Genomic DNA, 23,490 nt, shown 5'->3' on the forward strand with positions numbered 1-23,490 from the left:
TGCAGATGGGAATGTTTGATTATGTAACCAAAACCTGTCAAGAGAGCTTTTTAAAAGTTCCCCCGAAGAATAGCAGCAACTGAAACCCATGGTGATGGGCCTTAAGTATCTTGCTTGTTCAGCTATGCTTTCCCTCAGGTAAAGCATTGTCCTGATTCTGGTGGCCCATAGAAAGGAGACCCATACATTAAACAGATGTGTATTCCTTGTCTGAAACCTTTTGGTCTGAAAAGTATGCAACTTGCCTGTATCTGTTTGTCTTAACAGGAAAAGTTATTACATTGTTTCAAATATGTTGAGAAAAAAAAAAATCTTTATACTCTTTTGTTTATATCTCCACTAGAATCTGCTTACTATTGCAAGATTGCTTTGTGTAGTAAATGTATGATTAGGTGATACGAGATCTGTTTGTAAATACCTTTTATACAGTGGAAAAGATAAAATCCTTTTGTAAAATGTTATTCATAAAAGGGAATATATGCCAAGTGTAAGTACTTTTAAAATTCATCCAATTACTTTCAATAAGTACTTTATGCCTTGGAGGTAACCCTAAATTTCTCCATGCTTGTTAATTTCCTGTTCACCTCTTGCATTGCTTGCTGATAATGAAAATCTTAAAGCCATAATTTTAATCAAAACTGTAGTTTTTCCCAGCCTTGTCAAGAGTTGTCTTTTCCAGCATGTTTTCTTTTCCAGGCTTTCAACATCTTAATCTTTGCTTGTAACTGCTTTGTAACTTTGTCAATAGTGCAAATTTGTCTAGCAACATTTTTGCTTTATAAAGCTGTGACTGATACTCTATAGTTCCGGTATTTCTTTCACTTTTTTTTTATAATGTCTACACCACTACTACTACTAAAAATCAATTCACAGCATGGTTGTTATATTGTGTAAAGATCACAATTTATTTTGGGGCAGGAGATTTATCCTACTAGTCTTGATATATTTTCCTTTTTTTTTGTATGTGAAAAATAATGTATAGGAGCATTATTTCACTACCTCATCATATATATCCCTATAGTATTGCATTTTTTTCAAGTGTCCCTTAGCATTTTTCTTTTTTGCGGACTGAAGATTTCTCTGCTACCTTTTGCCTTAGTATCCAGCTTCTTAGGAAATAAGGCAGGTAAGGACCAACCAGAGCAAGTGGCACAGGCAGGTTGCATGTTAGTCATTCTTCTAACCCAAACAGTTGACATTTCAGCACTTAACTGTTTTTTAACACGAATAATCTAGATAATGCTTAAAAGAGTTGTACTACAGAACAACTGGATTTTGAGTGCCTTAATTTTAAATCCAGAATTACTTTTTGTCTCACGTGTCACTTAATTACTTCTTTTGTGTCTTAATACCTTAAGTATTGACATTTTTAATGTCCAATATATCAATGAAGTCAATAAAATACTTGGCTGAAGGCCACTTTCATCACTTTCCTATTTGATATAGATTATACTTCAGATAAGATTTATCCTATCAGTTTTCTAGCAATCAGACTAAGCTGTATGCTGAATAATCTAGAAGTATTTGCTTTTATAGTTTTTGTGCATATTTTTATAATCTCAGGTAAAACCACTAAGAAGTTTGCCTCACAATGTGACATTGTGTTTTTTCTTTTTTTTTTCCTCTCAGACAATGCAGATGTTGCTTTAGTTAATTTTTATGCTGATTGGTAAGTTATACAAGTTTTTTTCCTATGTTTAAACTTCTGTCTTTTGAAAACTGTCATGTTTAGCTGTAGTTTTCTAATTGAAAATACAGTGGTATGTTGCTTTCAAACTAGTTCGTTCCTGGTTTTTTTAGTGTCCTGATTACATCCCCTTCTGCTGTTCTGCCATCTTTTGTTTCATTCAGGGCTCCTATCAAGAGGAAAAAGGCTTTTACAGTAGTATGGAATAACATGCTATGTAATTTATTTTTTTTTCCTCTTAGCAAGACAGATTTAATTAACTTTTTGCTCCTTAACATAGTCCAAAGTATTCCATTTTTCTGTTTTCTTCTCTGTTGGTCCCATGCGTGTGTGCTAGAAAGAAAAAGGCTTGAAATTACACTAAAACCCAATTTCTTCCCTAATCTGGAAGACCTTCTCTGTGGAGGACTAGAGAAATTATAATTGAGGGATGAAATTGGAGCAACTGGAAAAGGAAGGAATTTGGGGCCAGATTGGTTAGACATTGTAAAAGACATACTTAGAGGGAACTGTTTACTTTGGGGGGGAAAAAAAATTGCATACAAAATCATTGTTAGAATTCATTTAAGCACCATACCCCTCTTTTTATTGTGTAAGAAGTAATTTTAAATGTTATGTTCTGTTCCATCATTAATATTTTTTAAGAACCTTTAGCGAGGAAGAAACCAGAAAAGTATTCAGAGAAAACAAAATTTAACATGCAAATTAATATAGAAAATAAGGTTAGAAGAATAAATCATTTTCTGTCTCCCTTGATTAAAGTAATCTTGGATGTAAATAGCTTTATAATGTAAAGCAATATTTAAACCAAAGTACTACACTTTAAATATTCCTCTCCCTGCTGTTTTGCTTTGTGAGCATAAAACGTTGGCCTTCAGAATCAAAGGTCGTGTAGATGATTAGACTGCTGATTCTTTTCACCTCTTTCACATCCCACTTTAAGTCTGTAGGTTTGTGTGGCCTAGAAATAGCAAGTGCACAGAGCTTTACGTGAAAAATTTACACTTTGTCTTTACTAAGAATTCATTCAACTAGTAGTAGGCTAATTTTAATTGTTTTTTTAAAGTGATTTTGAAAAATTCATACCCAGTCTTTTCATACAGAATGAAGTTCTCAATAAAGATGTTTTTAATGCCTTCATTTAAACTTTGCATAAAGATAGACATTATACCCATCTAAATCAGTTTAATAACCCTTGTATATACCTCTGTCATTTTATAGACAATTTTTATGTTCAATTAGTTTGCATCTGTTCATTTGCTTCCACAGACTAAATTGATACTAGGCACATATAAACCAATAGAATTTTTCTTTAGAAAGGCTGCATTTGTTTACCAAGTAACCTATTTGTTTGAAATGTCTTTCTTTATAATGACAGTACAACTAAGTAGCTAAAGTAAGAAACTAGGTCTAATCTCTTACCTGTTCTGTATAGAATTATGCTATAAAGGCTGTCTTTTAAAATAAGTAAATAAATGAAACTTTTACGATTGTCATTTTTAGTTTGTGATATGCACATACCTGGTGGATCATGGACTACTTCCAAAGGTTTTATTAAAGATAACCAAAGAAAGCAACCCTATGGGGAGTAAATTTAATACAGTGAAATTTGGGGGGGGTGTTGCCATTGAAAAATCATTTTTTGATTTTGCAAAAGACAATCTGCGGGAGGCTAAAAATCCACCTTCTGATACTTCTGTGATAAAGGGAAGGTACCAATATTTTAAAACTTGATACAGCGAGGTAACAAGCGTCCTGTTTTAGGACCTTCTTAGCACGGCTCTTTCTGCAAATCCCCGCTGATATCAAATCCTCTGTAGAATAGGTTTGCTTTGAATTTAAAGATTTGCGTGTGCTTGCAAGTTGATTCACATTAGAGTAAGGCATAATTTTAAAAAATTACAGCCTTAATTATGATCATTACATGTAGGCATTCAGTAATAACCCCCTCAACATAGCATACTGCCAGCCTATGATGTAATGTGACCTTTGAATGAGAACAGATCAGTTTCGCTGATGTGGATATTCTGCTCTAAGGGTGGAGAAGAATGAGGGACAAGGAAGCCACATGTAACATAGACATGCTACATAATGAGTAGTGTACAGTTGTGCTGCCCAGATTCAGGTTTCTTTCAGAAAATGGCCTTCAGCCCTGTTTGTATTTTGAGAGCAAATCCTGCCTCTTGACTTGAATGTTTGCTGTTGTAGTCGTAACAGCATCCCCAGGCTATCACTTGTTAAGTTTAAGCAGGGCTTCAGTGCAGGCTGTTTTATTGCAAGTCTGCTCCATGAGGTCTCATTCTGACAACTTCTACAGTGCCATTTTACGTATTGAATTTAGAATTCTGCCATGTGTTTAGAAGAACAGAATATAAAACAATTTTATTGACATATTAATAATGGGCTTGTGCACTAGTGTTATCCTAAACTCCCCAAAGCCACCAAAGCATCTTTGCAGTCCTACAGCCTTTTCCATGGGCAAAAAGAGAGGATTTGCTTCAAAATTTGACATGACTGGAAGAAGGGACCCATGGAATTCTCTTGGTTCGTAGTGCTGTAATAGCAGTCTGTTCAAATTCTACCAAACTTGAGCAATAATACAGTAAGCAATACTTATAACTTCTATTGTTGACCCTTATAAAGTTACTGCTGTGATATTTCTTGAAGGTGATGGTGAATATTGGAATCTCAACAATCCAAGTAACTTCTTTTACTATATTTGTAAAATTACTTCCCTGGCAATATCTCAGGTAGAAAAAATAAAGAACAGACTTTCTGAATGGAATATATTTCCTAAAAGCTTATAATTGATTAATGGTGTTTCTTAAGCAGGTAAAGCAGGGGGCACATCTTGAACTATATATTCTTTTACAATTATTTTTTTCCCACCTGGATTAGTCAAATTACTTTTGAACCTATTGTTGTCCACTCAGTTAGTGGGATGATTACAAGTAGATGTGCTTTTCCAATAGCTTTTCTTTCTTTTTTTTTTTCTTCCTTCAAAGATTGAAATATTCCCTAAGTCATCAATTAAAATATTTCTAATTAATATTTTGATGTTACAATTTTGTGTTCTATCCGCAGGTGCCGCTTCAGCCAAATGCTGCATCCTATTTTTGAGGAAGCTTCTAATGTAATTAAGGAAGAATATCCAGATAAGAATCAAGTGGTGTTTGCTAGAGTAGACTGTGACCAGCATTGTAAGTAAATCCTGCTTTAGGTTTTTCTGTGCTATCCTGACAGTAAGTGACTAATTGTATGGAAAAATATGCTAGACAGCAATCTAAAGTGTAGCTGTATCCGCCCCATCATTTAGACCAGAGTTGCTTGTATGTATCAGTGAACTACTTCTTCCAAATTTGTCAGGACAATCTCCAGTGTTGCTTTCTCATTGTATCCATAAACATTCATTTATATCTGTTCAGTCTATCTCACTTAATGGGGAAAAAAGGGCTGGGAGTATAAATTGAATTGGCTCACTGAGGTGTCAGAGAAGCACTAGTGCAACAAATGGTGCAGGTCTTCACAGCCAAGAAGTGGAAGGGGTAACCTTCCATTGACAGTATCAAGAATATGTTCTGCTCAGGTCTTCCTTCCGATTAGGAGTCATGGTGGACTGTAAGTTGCCTTTCACACAGCCAGGAGGGTATCAGAGCTTTTCTGCTTTGCACTGAGGTTTTTGTTACAGTGCTTTTTATAGTATAGGATCAGCTGTATTGTTTTATGCTTCTGGAAGAACAGCATTTGCAGGCATAATTTCTTTACAGTGGCTTGTGATTCCCAAAGAGTATTAATAGCAGAAATTCAATTCTAATCAATACTGATTGTACTATCTGGACTTTACAAAACTGTTAATTTCTAGGAAGGATCACAGTTAGAAATGTGAGGAATCACTGCACAGAGTTATTAGTTTGTATCTGCAGCATATCCCTGAGACTTACTGTTGACCTAATAGTTGTGTTTTAGTGCTCTGTTACAAAAAATCTAAAAAGAGAACCTTACAGGACAGGAAAAAAAAGTCAATTGCATATCTGTGAAAAGTAACTGATTTCATTTACATTTTTCTTTCCCATTTTGACAATCTAATTTTTTTGATATTAGAGAAGACTTTTTTTCTATAATGAGAATTCTTGGCTTGAAGTGTCTTTGGTTCTTAGTTGCAGATTTAGAAGTCTACTTGAGCCTCTTGCACTGGCACCATTTTGTGCTCTGTTTTGTATGCATGCCTGTAATTGCCCAACATAAGAGCACCTGTCTTGTGATCTTGAAAGGGATTTCAAGCATAAAAAAAACCCCAAAACGTTTAAGGGAGGAAACAGTATCAATTCAGTATCTGAAATGTAAAATAAGCTGATTCTTCAAACTGTCAGGAGTGGCCAAGGAGATTCTGCTTTGTCCCTTCCCAAAGATCAGTAAAACCAATTCATGACCACAGGAAACTTAAATGCTTCTGGGATTAAATCTTTGAATCACTGGGATATGGGACCCTCTTTATAGCCTCAGCTGGAAAAAAGGCACAATAGTATTCACCCAGGCAGGGTATGTAAGCAGCTTTGAAGCATTCAGCTGCCTTTCTATGTTGTAGTGGTAGGGATGTGTTGGGGAACTGATATAAAAGTTTTAACTTAGGTGTTCTTGAACAGCAGTTACATTAGACACGGTTATAGAATCTCCTCCTCTGAGCAGATCTACTGCCTTGAATACAGTGTAGAACAGTGCAGTTCTGTAACTGCCTGGAGCATTTACAGAGCAGCAGCAGAATGGAGAGGTGGGACTAAATGTGCTTCACAGTATATGCTTTAGTTTCCTTGACTTACAAGTCCAATAGTATTTTTTCTTTCTCATTATAATGATGTCTCTGTTAAGTGAATGTTTTCCTACTTCCTTCCTGAACAGCCTTTTCTAGAATCATAGATTTTTGGGGGGTTGGTGGGGGTTTTTTGGTTTGGGGTTTGTTTTGTATGTTTCTTTGGGTTTTGGTAGGGGGGGGTTGGACCTGCAATACCTTCCCAGATCTCAAATACTTGACTACATTTTCAGCTTCTTTCTTTTTCACCCTTGGTGTTCTCTTCTGCTTCCAATCATCTGTCTGTATGGTGTGTGCTTGGGAGATCTCAACAAAAAGCATAGCATTAAATAATATAATAATATATATATAAAATATATAAATAATACAAAATAATTAAAATTTGCCATCCCTAAAAGTCAATTTTCAAGTAAGATGAAACCCTCTGGAGGAGTATATTGAAGACAAAGCCTGATACGCAGTCTTTGCTGAAGTTTTCTTATTGAGTTTTTTGTCTGTCTTTGTTCTGGGATCTACTGCAGGATCTACACAAATAAACTGCCCCTGATCTTTGCAATTGTAGAAAATAAATGCAGTTGTAGCAAGCATTCTGATTGGTTTTGTATCAGCTTATTAAACGAGTCACTCTACATACTTGAAATTAGTTTTGCATATATTTTTGTATATATTCTACTGCTTTTATCAGTGATAGTTTCTCAAATTAACTTGAGTCAATTGAGGGGGAGGGGCGAATTAAGAATATTCATACTTTGAGTTTACTTAATTTTTATGGTGGTCCTTAATAAGTAAGTCTTCTCTCAGTGTTTAACAGTCTGGCTGGCTCATTTTTTCACTGAGTCAAGATATTGACAATGAAAATTTCTATAAAATTCTCACAAGACTGTAGTAAAATCAGCCTATGTTGATTAGTTTTATTGTTAAAGTTTACATTAACAGCTGAAGTCCTCATTTTGTTTGCTGCAGCTTTAGTTGCTTGGATAACCGAGAGAGTCTTTGGGCTGCTGGATGTCAAGTTTTTAGCCATGAGATGTTCTTGTCTTAGCAGTTATGTGCCTAAGAAAACCCCCCTCCTGCCCCAAGTATTTGAAACACTTTAGAAGCTTGTTCCTTAATCTTCTCCTCATATACTCATTGAATTGAGCTCATCAAACCTTGTTATGGAGAGCTAAGGCCTGGGTGGAGAAGGAGATGCTACAGCAGAGATTGTTGTCTTCCTTCCCCTGGGAGTAGGTGCAGTGGGCTACGTAGTATGAGGCAGCCAAGAGTTTTGGTCTTTCTTTTTATTACTGGAATACCATGAGTTCTCTGTATTTACTCTTTGTGTCCTTAATTTAAGAAGTAGATGAGCATGATTTCTGCTGCAGAAGCTGTAAAATGTGAGAATTAAAAATAAAATCCTATAATGACAGACCAAGTCTTTTTCCCTAATTTGCATTGCCTTTTTGAATTAAAATAGCAAAGCTGTATATGTAATTCCTGGTTTCTAGTGTTTTTGCTGTGTTGTAAGCAATGGTACATTTCATGGCACACAGTTATTGGGTGTGTCCTAAAGTTTCAAGTATTTTAACTTTGATTTTAATGTATGTAATAGCAGCTCTTCAGTAAGAGGGTGAATGCTACTATATTATTCAGCTTGGGCCTGCTGTAGTAGTTTACTAAATGTTGGAGTCAAAATTGTTATTGTCTTTTTCTTCTCCTCTTTTACCTTTGTATTTCTGTATGTGTTTCCATATGTTAGCAACACTAAACAAACACTAGAAGGTTTATGCCTGCAAATTTCATAGCACTACTAGTTAACTGTTAGGATGATGTTCTAGAGATGGTGGATTATTTGCATTACAAATGCTCTGTTTCTTTTTGAAGCCAAGACTCTGTAGGGAATCCAAATAGCTGATTTCAGGCCACTCAAAAACAGCTTTCAGAGCGGTCAGCCAGGCATAGATACTTTCCATTTAATGCACTATTATTGAAGCACACTGCAGGGCCCAACAGCTCACACCAGCTTCTGAGGGTAAAGCAAATTAAAGAGAATTATTGATGCACTGCCAAATGTTTGATGCTTAATGACAAAACCATCATTCTGTCTGCTCTTATAGCCAATATAAAGATGTTTTTCTGGAAAGTGATAGGCCCCAATGTGACTAAATACAAAAACTGAATATTAACACTATATTAAGCCTCTGTGTATGTTCTATTTTACACCAGTGTATAATATAGTGGAAGATAACTTCCATGTTTCAGCTATAATTAAGTCATCAGGCTGTTTTTAAGCTGATATGGAACATACAGTAAAGGTAAATCTGATGAAGGGAGGTAGTTGAAGCAGGTGTTCTTTCAATTTCCAAGACCTCATCCTTCTATAACTTAGAAATATCTAAGTTCCACTACATTGTTTCCTGTTAAAATTTTCTGTGGTTTTGGTGTGTTTGATTTAGTAATTCACTTACCTTAAAAAATATGCACCTCTATTTTAAGTGTAATACCTAGTAAAAGTGACCTTCCATATAAAATAATAGAAGATCTTTCTGCATATGCATTATTAGGAAGGTTTTGTTTTGGTGGTTTGGGGTTTTATTGCTTGCTTGCGGGTTTTTTGTCTTTTTTTATCCTTTGTGTTAAGCAGCAATGTTGGAATCTCACTTGGTACCATGAATTTCCTGTTTCTGTTCTCTGTGAGTGAATATTGCAATATAGAAGAGCTCACGTTTCTGGAGGAGAGTTTGCATTTTGAACAGTTTCTCTGAATTCAGTGTTAGGAGTTATGGTACAGAATTCTTAAAAATTAAAGTATATATTGGGGGTTCAGTTCTACTGCACCATTATTTTCTTTGGTTTCCAAGTTAAAAAATAAAAAATAATAGCTGGTTTCAGTAAATCTTTGTGCTTCCAAACAGAAAACACCTTCTCACTGCTGGGTTGTTGAGAGGTGTTTTGCTAGACAGACTGTTCAGGGAACTATTCTTCGCTCTTTCAAAACACCCATGAGTGGTACTCTCATTCACTACTGCGAGCTGCTGATCTCTCTGGGTCTGGCCATTCCTGTAATGTGTGCTAATGTTAGTCTTCAGAGAGTTACTTAGATTGTATTGCTACTGTGCCTTTGGTAAGCAAAATAAGTCAGTATAATAACAAATTTGGAGGTTCATAAATGAACTATAAATGAAACTGTAAACAAGCATGAGGATTTGATTGCATTCCTGCCACTTTGCCTGGAAAACAAAATCGGTCTGAAAGAGTTATCTTTGGATAAAATAAAAAGTGGAAGTGATTTGGAGAGGTTGTTGATGGCTCTCCTCAGGAGAGCCATTTTGTTAGCCTGTCAGAAAAGGTTATGGGATGCCTACTGATGAGGCCCCGCTAAGAGCAGGCATGGCTGTTGTGAATGCTCCTTTGCAGCAGAAGGTGGTCTAGATTTGTTGTTACCCAGCCTCTTAGTAGCCAAGTTTGATGTAGATCATTGATTGCTTTTCTTGTACCTGTTTTGGTCCATCGTACGAGTCTCCAGTATCACAATCACTGGGGTAGGGTGCCTAGTTTAAATGGTCTTCCAAGTTCCTCTCTAATTCTGCTTCCTATGAATATTCCCAGGTCTCATGATTGCGTGCAAGTGTCATGAGAGGAGTAGTTTAACTGGGGAGAATTAATGCTGTATTATGAAATAGTTAACAATGAGGTGAATGTCGTGCTGTATGTAGGCAAGTAGGAAGCAAAAAGGCCTTTTTAAGTGAACTTGAGAGAAAAAAGCTTGCAGAATAATCAGTAAAAAGGTACCTATCAAAGACAGATTTCATTTCTTATCTGTAGCGTGCCCTGGCAGGTGGCCTGAGGGACTTCAAAAGATGCAATTGATCTCAAGTGAGCAAACAGAATACTCATTTGGTAGTCCCAGCTTCAAATATACAGCTGAAGGAATTTGGTACCTTTGAGATGGAAGGTATTGCATAATGGTGAGGAAGAGGTAAGATGATTTGACACAAAAAAATATTAGTGTTAGTTCCAGTAAATTCAGGCTATGTATATGTTTATGTAGCTGTGTAATTCCCATAACCATCATTTAAATACAAAATTAGGAAATTAAGTAGCTTGGGCTCGTGCTAGCTCTTCCTCAGACAACATGAAGACCCTCCTTAGAAAAAGGGACACTATGAGTATTTTCAGAAAGTATTTTAATGAGGTTTGAGTTTTGGAACTTTGATTTTCTTCTAGATCATTTTACAGGCTGTTGTAGTCCTCTGTTCGGCACGGAAATTTCTTCAAGTGGTGCCTTATATTATGAGGTGGGCATTTAGGATAATTATCAGTATTGTTCAAATCCTAATGGACACATGTTTTTGAAACTCAGTCCTGTAGACTTAAAATCTAGCTATTTGTTTGGTGGTGGTATGAATTATGACCCTGGAAGACTAAGACAGCAGACTGAGTTAATGGTGGGGTGATACCCTGACCCTTGTAAATACTGCTGGTCCTTCAGTGGGAAGGACCTTTCTTTTCATAACTACGTTGCGGGTGGGAGCCTATATCAATATAGCATGTCTTGGTGCAGTTTTTCAACATATCCTTCATCATACGTTTAATTTTAATTTAGTGACAATGGACTTGAGATTCTTGGCGATGTGATCTGATATACTAGCTGAACTCTTTGGACAGTGTGGTGTGGCGTTAACCTAGGACAATGGAGTCCGAGGCATTCTGGGAATCAAGTCACAGGCTGCGTGGTTGCTTGAAGCTGTAGCTTGGGTAATGTGTATACGCAGCTATGTGAAAAGCCTGACGCCCCCAAAAAATGGGTTTTGGCATTCCTTTGAGTAGAGGAACACACGCTGCTCAGACAACAGAGAAATGGCTGACAGTGCAAGAGAGATGATAAAGATACAGGTCGCAAATGATAGCTCACGAAGCATGTTTTCTTGGAGGAAAGACAATGTGGGAGATGGTCTTAGAAAACATGGGTGTAAAACTCAGGCTTCATGTAAAAGTTACTTTCAAAACAACAATAAAAGCTGCTGTCTTATCCCTATTGTAGGCAGCAGCTTTCCTTTCTCTTCAGTAGTTCAGGAGTACCACCAATACAGTGCATCTATGAAGAGAACTGAGTGACTGTGAAGACATTCCTGTTGGAGTTGGTAGAATGAATAGTAGAAAATAGTCTGGGCAGTTTAGAAATCGTTGTATGCCAACAGATATACATGCAAAACAGGGAGGAGAGAATAATCTGAATTCAACAGTCATTGCTCTGCTTGAAATTTCTGATTTGTAGATGGCAAGATGATGATCAAGTATGTCAGTAGCTTCCTATCATAACTAGTGTGAAACCATTCTGGTAGCATAGACACTACGCTTGCAATTTAGTGATTAATTGGGCAAAACACAAACTCAAGGTTTGTACCGTTTGGGTACCTTAATACCTGAAGAACATGTAAAGTTGTAGCTGGGAGACTTTTTTTTTTTCTTTAGGTAGGTTACCCTTATCTGTTTCAAATACCTCTTTTCATCAGAAAATGGGCAGTGAGAATGTCTGGAAATACTTTTAATTTTAATTTAGGATTTACTATAACTAATGCAATCTATGAATGAGTTCAAACAATATTCCATGTATTTGCATTGTGTATTTCCAATTTTAAAAGGACTATAATTTTGTAGTTGCTCTGCTTGTGCTAACTCTACCTGTATCAAATGCCAGGGCTTAATGAAGCATTTAAGGTTTACTCTATTTGACTTTTGAATGAATTCAAACAATTTTTCATGTACTTGCATTTTATATTTTGTAAAAAGATGGTTTTCAAATACTTACTTGTGTAGGACTGTCATCTCTCTGTGTTAGTTCAAATACCAGTATTCATGGAATCTCAGTGTAATTTGTAAAGAGCATGCAAGTTCTGACTTAGAAATAATGTTTGAATTCAGTCTCAACAGTGGGCATTTTATTACCCTAAATTTTTTTACACAACTTCAGCTCTTGATGAAGATCCACATCCCTCAGGACTTCCATCTCCATCTTGGAGAACCTTCAAGACCCCCTGAATGCCCATTCTGCAGCCCATGCATCCTCTTATAACTCTTATAACTGTAGAAATAATGTGAAGGAAAAGTCCGTGTTGTAACACAAAAAAGCGTGGGTTTGTTCTCTTGCTGTGGAGTTCTGTAACAGTAACAGTCTTTAATCTCAATGTGTTTCAGCGAAACCTTGATATGTAGTGTTCCTTGTCTCTTATCAGAGCCCGGTCAAGTTTTGATAGACTGGCGTACCATCAGACCAAAGGTCCTTCTAGCAACAGGGCAGCCTGGTTTGCTGACATTGTTTGTCTTCCGCTGAGCAGATAGAAAGTGATTCTTCCCCTGCTATACTTGCCACCTTCTTCCAGGCAGCTCTTAGGTACTTTTAACTAAAAAGTGATGGAAGTTAAAGGAAGAAAACAGTATTGATCTAATACTCGTTCATGTTGAATATATTGGCAGCTTCCCTTGAGAAATTTGTGTTAATTTGAAATAAAAGTACTCTGAATTGAGGACATAAAATGTCTTAACCTTAATTTTGACTGTAATTGGTACATTAAGAAACTCTTCTGGGATATTTAGGAAACAGGTCAAGTCCTTTCTTAGTCAAAATTGATAGGCTGAATTCTATGATATTTTATAGCGATGCAAAGCTTGTTAGGAATTGGGCTTAGCTGGTGAAGCTTTTAAGCTTACTGGTTTGAGGGATGTTAAAGAACATTTTTGTGGAGTAGACCCGGTTCTTATTCCTTTACTGTGCATGTTTTGTTTTCAGTTCTCAGACTCGTTTAAGTTGTGCAGCTGGTACAAAGATTGTTTTCAGTAACTAAAGCTTCAAGAGATTAGTAGTGTTTTAGCAGCAATTAAAACTACTGATGGTTGCACTCAGAGTTCTCCAGTCAGCAGGGAATTCAGATTTTTTGTTACCTCTCAGAAGTTCAAAAGAGGTGGAGAGCTTTATGTGCTGGAGGACAGTTACGGGCACAGTTCCATAGGGGAATTACTTATTTCCAGTTGCACAGGGTTTTAATTTTGGTTTGCAACTGAGAGGTGTATGTTAGCTGCCCAGTATCAGCAGTTTGCTAATGACAATTGCCTCTAAATAATAGTTTCCACAGGACTTCTGTCTCCATTCTTTTAAAAAAAAGAGTAAAATAGAAAGCAAATCTGCTTTGTAGTAAATATGAAATTGAGATGAAAGGACATTCTTGTCAGAAAGGATTAGTTTTTACATTGTTCAGTGCTGTGCCAGATATGCTGATGGACCCTCATTTGGTTGCCTTGCTGCTGTGGGCTGATCCAGGTCACCTGAAGTGTACCCTTTGACTTCTAAGGAGTCATTGAAAAGTAAGGGGACACGCATTCAGCCCACACTTTGGATGCCTTCCTCTCTCTGTTGACTGGATGAAACTTGTCTGTCTCCAAAGGATAAACCAGTCTGTTGAAGTTTGCCGTCCCTGTCTTTCCCGGAGAGAGAAAGGGAGAAGGGGAAGCGGGGTGGGTGTGGTAGACTGGAATGAGTCACCTCAAAGGATTAAGCGGGCAGACTGCTCGTATTTTGAGATTTAGTTGGATTTAGGTACAAACATGATTGAGGTTTAGGTAAACTGCATCCCACTCTGCAATAGAGGACACAGTTTTCACAGGGGCTGTGAGATTTTTTTTGTTTCTAGATCTGCTTCCGGGGGGGAGTGGACAGGAGGGCATAATTAAACAAAGCAAAAGCAAAAAGGAAGTACTTGTGGAAATCTACTTGACATTACATGCTTTGTCTCTATTGTTTGTTTTTAGTCTCATTTTCCTAAGAATCCAAAGTGTATCTTGCCTTGTTTCTCCAGTCCTTCCTCATAAAAACTCCTTGAAACTTTTTGCTCAACTTCAACCACACCTGAAAGAAGGATAGAGCATTCAAAGCTATTAAGTACTTAAACTTTGCTTAAAGCAGTTGCTGGGTGTTGGAGATGCACAGAACCAATTTCTGCATTGTAGCAAAGGTTGCTCTAAAAGCTCAAGGCTGATGGATCCTGCTCATGAACCCCTTGCTGGTTGGTTATGTATAAGTTTCCCTGTCAATGCATAGCTGGGAACTAGCTGCAACACCTATTGCAACCGAAGTGGAAGAGGGACAAAGGGACACTTGAAGTACTCTGGTGGGACACAGGGAAGAACCAGATTATTGCCTTAGTAGTGCTTGGAGACAAGGAGCACGGGATGCACATTCATGGGAAACTGGGCTTTATTGCTCCTGCTCAGCTTTCTTTGCTGCTCTTCTAATTTTGCTGTTCAACTTCTTTCCATTTTTTATTCTTCTTTTACACTTGTAAGTCTTGTGAATAAATAACTTAAATAACTGACCTGTTATATAAAGGTGAAAATAGCTAGTGCTCTTATGCTAGATGAGCACAAATACACATTACTTTGTTGTATGAAGCTCTGTACGATCCAAGTCTAGAAGAGACCTGGGCTGTGTGTATTGATGTGAATGAAGAACTGTCTTGAAGGGAATGCTGACACTGGTTGACCAGAGAGGTGTTTGCCTTAATTCAGAAACCTGAGATTTTGTGTTCATTCAAAATCTGAACAGCTCAGAACTGTGCAGTCTTCTGCCCTTCAGAGGCTTCAAGAAGTATTTTGCCCAGGCTTCATGTTCTCTAAAATTTAAGACATGACAAGTATATTTCCAGCTCTGTAATTGAGATAAAAGTTGTAGTGAGTTTAAAGAAAAATAGGGGATTATTTATGTTATTAAAATTTTCTCATGTGGATTAATTAACTGAGATTTGTCAAGCTTTTTAGATTCTTGTGTTCTTGTTATGCTCTTAAATTGGCTTTCCTAGTTGTTCATAGGAAGTGTACTGAATGAATATAGCTGACGAAGCAAGTCTTTACTTACCCCAGATTTTGGTCATTATTTATTTCATTTTTTTATTAAGATCAGTACATGTGAGAAATACTGTAGCTGTTATCCATTCTCTCTCCTGTGGTGGGGTTTGGTTTTTGGGTTCTTTTCAGTTTGCTCTTGTTCAAAGACGTGGCACTACTGGTTGAGAGATTCCACTTACGTGTGCACATATACATGTATAAGGTACCACGTTCAGTGTATTTCTGTATTTGTAGGGTTTGGGGTTTATTTTCTTAATTTCTTTTTAGCGGATATAGCTCAGAGATACAGGATAAGCAAATACCCAACTCTGAAACTCTTCCGGAATGGAATGATGATGAAAAGAGAATACAGGGGCCAGAGATCTGTGACAGCAATAGCAGATTATATCAGGCAGCAGAAGAGTAACCCTATTCGGGACGTCCAGGATTTGGAAGAAATTAGTTCTCTTGATGTAAGTCTTTCAATTTTATTCCTTCTAAATTTTTTTTTTAATGTTGAACTGGTGAAACATAATGTATTTGAAGTACATATTTACAGGTGGGTTTTTTCCATTCAGAAATGTTGTGAGTGCTTTTTTTAAACTGAGTGGAAAACTGAGTCATTTCCAGTATTACAAATTATTCCAATATAATCACTTTCACTTTCAACTGCATTCATTTTGTTACAGGAATTCCACTACCAAATTACTTATTTTACTTTTAAACATTTGAAAAGAATCATATGTTGTATTTGACAAGATACTTCTAATATTCCTCACTGGAAAAGTATTCACAAGGATGCTTCTGAATATTGAAAAGGCAGAAAAGAAATAAATTCTGCACAGTTATTGACTGTTGAATGAATGGCACCTCTCTAATATCCTTAGGGAGTAATGATAGGTTTTGATAATTTAAGGTAATTTATAATTTAACCTTTGTTTTTTACAGCGCAGCAGAAGAAATATTGTTGGATACTTTGAGCAAAAGGACTCTGACAATTACAGAACCTTTGAAAGAGTAGCGAATATTTTGCATGATGATTGTGTATTCCTGTCTGCCTTTGGGTAAGTTTTAAAATCTGTTGATTGCATGACTTCATTATTGAAATTATGTTAATGAGTTGTATATAATTGAATTGAATGGACTTCTTTAATACTTTCAGTGTGGCATAACTGAAGAGACTAGACCTTAACAGATAAATACAGGGAGAAGGATAGGAGAAGACTCCTCCTAGCCTTAATATTTGCTGTGAAACCCTGCTTTCATTTTTTGCCTCCTTTTTCTTTTTTTCACTCTTTGTCAGTATAGTTTAAATGTAACTGGGGAGGTATTAGGGGAAATGCTAGACAGCTGTATCCCAAAGGGAGAGAGGAGGAACAAGTAGGAAAGAATTTGAAAACTCTTTAGCAAAAATTTTATCAGCTTTGCAGACTAACTCTTTTTTTGCAACCTTTTAAATTTTTTTTAATAAAATATGACCATTTTTTGTAGGGTTTTTTTTCCTTCTTTTTGTAGGTGTGTTTTGGGTTTTTTTTACTTCCTTTTTTCCTGTAAAGAATAGTTCAGTAGTTCCTCGTTCATTTCTGCTTGATGTCAGGGGAGAGGACCTTATTCCAGAATGTCCGATTTCTGTGCCTGGGTCTGTTTCATGCGAGTTCTATGTCACTGCATGTGGTAACAGTTTAGAAAGGCAATTGCATTGATGAGCTACATAGTGTGAATCTAGAAGAAGAACCTACAGAAATTCAAATTTCTGCTTGTTATACAGATTTACAGCAATATTTTAAAATATTAAAAGATCTTCACTGAAAGAACAACAACAAATTGGGAGTGATTCCCTTTTTCAGTAACATAATAAAATGCAATTATACATTCTTTCTGCAGTGTTTAATGTGCCAGCACCGCCCAGTTTAAAGTGATTGGGCATTAATGTGAATGCAGTGGTTTGCAGTCTTGTAAATCTGTGGTCTGCAGGTCTGCCAGTCTTATCACCAAAGAGTGGCCATTATCTCAAATGTTTTCTGATGAGTGCATCCATGCTTGTTCTCAGAGCAACCAATCTGAGTTATTAGAATTTTAAATTATTTTTTGTCCCCTCGTATGACTTTTCATTCTTTTCAGGAATGCCTTTTAAAAAATCATTACTTTTAAGTAATGAAAACAATACTTTTAAGATTCTCTCTCCTGTTGTTTGAGTCTGTTCGTCTTTGGTTTGCTATTTGTAAGCTTTGTATAATAAGAAATAGTCTCCCACTGCTCAGTGTTAGCATTTGGTTGTTGGATGCCATTCTTGAATTAATTACTATGGGGCTTCTTTATTTTTTCTTTTTGTTTTCTTTAGTTATAAGCAATAAGCAAACATAATGGAATGGATCAGAGTTTGATTATTTGTAACCTTCCCATGTAACTACAGATTGCACAGCAGGCTTGTCATTATTCTCTTCTCCAGACTCCCGTCCCTTCCTAGCCTGAAGCTGTTAGTGTTTTAAAGTGCAGCCTTCCAGACAGCAACCTTGGGAACTAAATGTTTTCATCTCTGAGTGGCTGTGGCTCTCAAGCTTCCTAAAAAATTATATGTGAAAAGGCTTCCGAGGGAGATACTAGCTATGTAACAGTGTTTTCTATTCAGATTATATATAGCAAAATGTTTCATGGGGAGCGGGCACTGATGACTCGAACTCTTCTGACTGAGCATCCTAAAAGCCCCTGGGAGGGATTTCTGGTTTTGCTGTGGACAGAGTTCAACAGTTATATGGTTTGGGAGGTATATGGTAACATGAGCTGTCATGTTCAAATGTCTAGTAAGCTAAAATAAACTTAAAACAATCAATTTGACAGGAAAAAATTACTTCACTAACTTCTGTCAAGGCAGAAATGTTCCCTGCTGTGCCAAAATTATTCTGGCTTTAGGTAGTTGTAATAGCTTATTTGTAAACTGTATTAATGGTACATAGTTGCAGATCATCTTGATGCTTAAAACTATTCTTAAATCAACTGATCCTTACCATTCTGTAAGATCTTGGGTAACCACAGAGCAAGATTAATGAGGGAAGACTTGTAAGCAGAAGGAGATAGGAGGGATACTGATGAAGATATATTAGAGGTAGATTTTAGAAGCAGAACGAGAGAGGGATAAATCTGAAATGTCTGTAGACATGGAAGAGAATGGCGTTATGCCATTGAGCCATAGCATAGGAAGCCAAATGCAGAAAACCAAAACAAACAGCCAAAAAATACTTTTACCTTAAAAGGCTATGATGAACTGTAGGTAACTCATGGAGGAGAGTGACTAATCTAGGAACTGTTTTAATTTTATGTTAGCAATCAAATACGGGGGGTAGGGGGTGGTCCAAGAGGTTCACCTTCTAGGTTACCACTTCAAGAAGAGGCAAAATGCTAACTGAAGTGTTTCCATTTTGGTAGTTGTTTTAAAAAGGTGTATCTTCAGGCATTTGGGATTTTCACATCATGTCCCCACTTTGACTTATCTGAAACAAATTGGTCACAACTGGAGCTACTGAAGTGGCAGGAGACAGAAGAGGACCTTCTGGGTTCCACTGCAGGCGTACCCTAGAGCTTATATTTCATTATAAATTATTATCAGCTTACCAAGCAGTGATTGGGCGGGTGGCTTCTATGTCTCCACTTTCTTCTTATTCAGTGAAAGATTATCTGGCATACAAGTGGTTTACCTCAGTGATGCTGGTCACAAAGAAGCCTAATTTCACATTCTGGGAGCAGTCATCATGTCTGGAATACAAAAATGCATTTTAAAATACACATATCTAAACTGGTGCAAATACTGATAAGTGTGGCATACTATGCAAGGAGCCTTTTGTATGTGATAAGAAAAGGATAATTGGATCAAATTAAATAAATGAAACGTAGGTACTTTGAGTTAAGTCTTACGATGTCTTTTTGTTTTTCCTTGGCCCTCTAAATTGTTCAGACCCCTGGAAGATTTACCTCACCTTGCAGTGAGATAAATTGAGATATTTTTACTTCCCTTCTTTTCCTCCCCCTTACATCTCTTAATCAGTCTTCACCAATGCTTATATTGAGTCCCCAGAACAGATACTATAATTGGAGAAGCTGGAACACTTGGCTAATGTTTCCCAGGGCTGACATGCTTTCTTTTTAGCCTATGGTAAAAGGAAAAGAGATGGGTAGTTCATTTTACTCTTTTGTGGCATATGCAGCCAATCAGTTCTGTCTTGCCAGCATGAGTTGTGTTGGAACAGTAAGGCATGGGAGAGAAGAGAGGAGGCCTCTTTTGCTGTCTGAAGGTGGTGAAAGGGTTTATTTTTGTTGAGAGCTTTCTTTCCTTGGTTTTTTCTGTCTCCTGTATTGGATGCATACCTGTCCCCATTTGTTTGAATAAGAAATGATAATTTGGGGGGTACAAGCTAGCAGATTTCAGGGTGCTCTGTTGTGACTGGGATTGAGGAACCACAAAATGTTCCAGAGGCAGGGGAGAAACTTACTAAGGTGACATAGAAACCTGAATACCGAGGAGGAACTGCCTGTGTTCTCCAGGTACACACGTATTGGATCATCAGTGGTCAGAAACTGCATGCTGTGTCTCGTGCCCTCTAGATCTGCTTTGAGGGTAAAATGGACAGTGTGGGCTTATTTGCTATCCATTTTCTCATTGCCTGTGCCGGTAGAGCACCTCAAAGCCTTTCTTTATTAGGGTAGATAAGACATAAATTTCTAGTGTAAACAGTGGAACAGGAAGAGTAAATGTAAATGAGAATCCACCTTTCTCACCTTTCCTTCTGTAAGACTGGGGGGGGGGGTTGTTGTTTTGTTTTGTTTTTTTTTTAATTTACATGATTATATTAATTCATTAACATTTTTCTCTGATCGTCTCTTATCCAAAATTGTACCAGCATTCATCACTTGCACTTTGATGCCTTTGGCCCACACTTCCAATCTTAGGGATGCATCTTGCTGACTCCCTTAATGCCCTCTCATCTAGCCAGGCCAAGTTTCTGTGGAGTCACTTTACAGTTTACTTTAAAGATCAAGGATTTTAATTCTCAAATTTTGAAGGAAAAAAAGAAGTAAAGAAAGGATAGCAAATTAAAATATGATTTTTGGTATCTCAGTTATTTTATTTGTCTGTACCAAGACATGCTTACTGGTTGGTTTGTTGTAGGGCTATTTCAAAAGCAGAGAGATTTAGCGGAGACAATGTAATCTACAAGCCACCAGGGGTAAGTGTAACTATGTATTTTATTCTGCTTATTGTCATTATATGCGAATATGAACTAATGGAGACTATATTCAAATCATTCAGTATGTCGCTGCATCTCAAATCTTAATTTTTATTTCATCACTAAATAGTGTGAGAAATAGGGTCATAGGATCTAGTGTTTCTGAGTAAGTGAAAATGATCTTGGTGTCGTTTGTTGCCAATTAAGTGCACAAAACCTAAATCTGTCATTTTAAATGTCAATGTCCATAATTTTTTTTTTTTCTTAGAAACACTGTCAACTCATCATGTGTATAGATACTTTGTGTGCTGTAGAAGTCTTAAAAATCTGTGAAGTTCAACAGCTGGTGCACTTCATGTTTTTCAAAGCAAGTGACAATTAACTAAGTATTTTTCTGACTGCCGCTTGCTAAGACCTGTTCTCTTAATTTAAAAAAAAAATCAAAACAGGAATAAGTAAAATTAACCGTATGTTAACAAACTCTCATAAACAGTTTTACTTGAGGAAAAATTCAGTACAGAAGAAAATCTGCAAGAATAGCTTTTTAGAAACATAATTAATATCTGAAAATCTCTTTTCCCAAATTTAATGTATGAAAAGAGTTGCTTACAAAAGAGAAATAAACAAAAAAAGACCTCAGGGAGGAAGAAGTTTCAAACCTTTTTCAGTGAAAACAGAATTTATTAGGTTACCTAATTTATATGGCATTTCTGAATTAAGGTGTGCTTAATCATGGCTACAGCTTGCGAAGTCATGGTTCATTTCATGTTAACCAAAATTGTAATTACATTAAAGATGGCAGCACTGAATTCTGAGTTAAAACTACTAGCAAATAAAGGAAAACAATCATTTATTCATATCTCTTTGGCAAAGCACATGTAAAATACCAGTTTCAAGTCCTGTAAGACATTGGGAGGGATTTTTGGTGAGTCTTTGTAACTATTAGCATGAAGAAGCTCAATATCTGCATTTAGTTTATATCTAAATAGGTTTTTTTAGGTATGGAGATACTATTTCTCAACCTGACGGAAGTCTAAATAGCCTTTATTTGAAGCATCCCTAATTTGGAAACAAAGTATCTTTTCAATTCTTTTTAAGTTGTCTTAAGAAGTGGAGTTGACTGCATAAATGGTCATATTATATATTTCTTTTCCTGTTGTACTTTTGTAACATAGTTAATAGAAATGTTGCATGCACAATGGTTGAATATTGGTATGTGATTGGCTTTCAATATTTATATGGATATTGTTACTTTTATGTCAGGTAGGTGATCTTATTTGTAGGTAGCAATGTCATTTTTACTGTTTCTCGACTAGTATATTTTTCTTTTCAACAGGAAAATGCTCCAGATATGGTGTATTTAGGCTCGCTAACCAATTTTGATTTGATTTATGCATGGACACAAGACAAATGTGTACCACTAGTTCGAGAAATTACGTTTGAAAATGGGGAGGTAAGAATCTTTTCTACCATTCTACTTCAGGGGGTTCTCAAAACCAAAATGTTTTTTTCAAGGTCTTTAATCCATACCAAAGAACTTTCTGCATGCTTTGCTTTTGACAGAAAATAGCTGTCAAGTAATGTCTTTTCATTCTTTTGGAGCTTTTTGATTGGACTTGAAGTTCACTGGAGGCAGATTTGTGGTAGTTCCATACGATACCAAAGAGAGAGGTTATGATCATGCATATAGATCACGTAAGAAGTGTCCGTTGATTTGCGGAATGTGGATACTTGGATGCTAAGAATGTGTGTGTGTAAGAATGTGTGTGTCTGTATGTATGGGTGTGTAACACCTTGGGTAGGTTGTATTATTCATCTAAAGTAAGTACACATTTATACAGATATTATGACTAAATGTTGATTTAAGATCTAGACATAAATGTTATTTAAGTGCTTTTTGCATCTGATATGACCTTGAGAAAAATGTTTCTAGTCAGGGTAGAAAATGCTCATGTCAGCATGTCTATGACAGTTTGAAAGAGTAAAATAGTTGTGAACTATCCTTAAGTTATAACCAACTTTTAAAATTTAATATTAAAGTTAGTAGTAGAAAAATGTTAATGTATTAACAACTTCCAAAGCATTATCTAATAAATAAGCACATTAAATGGTGGCTGACCATCTATGGAACTGGCAATCTTCTGGGAATTGTAATAAAAACCATGTGGGTTTTTTTGTTTGGTTGGTTGGTTTTGTCAGTCTGTGTTTAAGCACTGGTACCTTCTTAATCTTTTAGCTTCAGGTGCTCCCCCTTGGGTTTCTATTTTTAACTGTAATTCGTAAGATGGAGTTTGGGGGTTTGCTTTTAAACATCTCTTTTCTTCTCATTCCCCTTATTTTCTTTCAGTGCTTTTCTGTTTTCTTTTGTAACTTAGTTCTCTCTCATCTATTTCCAACTCCGTATTATAAATTTTTTTGTAAAATAACCAGGGGGGGGTGGGGGAATCTTTAGAAAATTGGCATAGGTTTGTAGCATCTCATGAGTATTTGTACATAGCCACAACGTCTGCTAGGAGCTCTGGTGAGGTATGTAACAAAATGCAGTATGTTGTCCATACTGGATCAGAAACCAAAGAATCAGTCATATGATTCATTCTCAGTTTACATGCTGAATTTTTTTTTTATCCTGAATCTGCAGTGTATGTAACACTGCTGTTCCGGGCATGCACAACATGTCAGGTTACATGACAAGAGGGAGGGATAGGGTGGGATAGACAAAATGGTTCAAATGCAACCTTCTAGTCAACGCCGCCAACTTTTATTGGAAAGTTCTGTTAAACAAATTTTAATTCTTCATTTGCAACTCAGAATGTAAAAGATGCCACATGTTAGCATGTTTAGAAGTGTGTGGTAGATTTTCAGTGTACTTTTCCCATGGTAAAATTGCATTCTGAGCCTTAGAAGCCAAGGTTCATCACTGT

The 23,490-nt window shown here is 36.5% G+C and overlaps 1 protein-coding gene across 1 annotated transcript in view; it reads left to right on the plus strand.

The window, feature by feature from the left end:
* Positions 1-23,490, plus strand: part of ERP44 (endoplasmic reticulum protein 44) — a 54,261-nt gene that overhangs the window by 21,763 nt on the left and 9,008 nt on the right. Inside the window, exons 3-8 of the mRNA XM_075022820.1 lie at positions 1,630-1,669; positions 4,772-4,887; positions 15,639-15,823; positions 16,299-16,414; positions 20,512-20,569; positions 21,906-22,022. Coding sequence (XP_074878921.1) covers positions 1,630-1,669; positions 4,772-4,887; positions 15,639-15,823; positions 16,299-16,414; positions 20,512-20,569; positions 21,906-22,022 — 632 coding nt within the window. The remainder of the gene's footprint in view (positions 1-1,629; positions 1,670-4,771; positions 4,888-15,638; positions 15,824-16,298; positions 16,415-20,511; positions 20,570-21,905; positions 22,023-23,490) is intronic.

This window comes from Buteo buteo, chromosome 3 (genome assembly GCF_964188355.1).
Source record: "Buteo buteo chromosome 3, bButBut1.hap1.1, whole genome shotgun sequence".
Classification (NCBI taxonomy): Eukaryota; Metazoa; Chordata; class Aves; order Accipitriformes; family Accipitridae; genus Buteo; species Buteo buteo.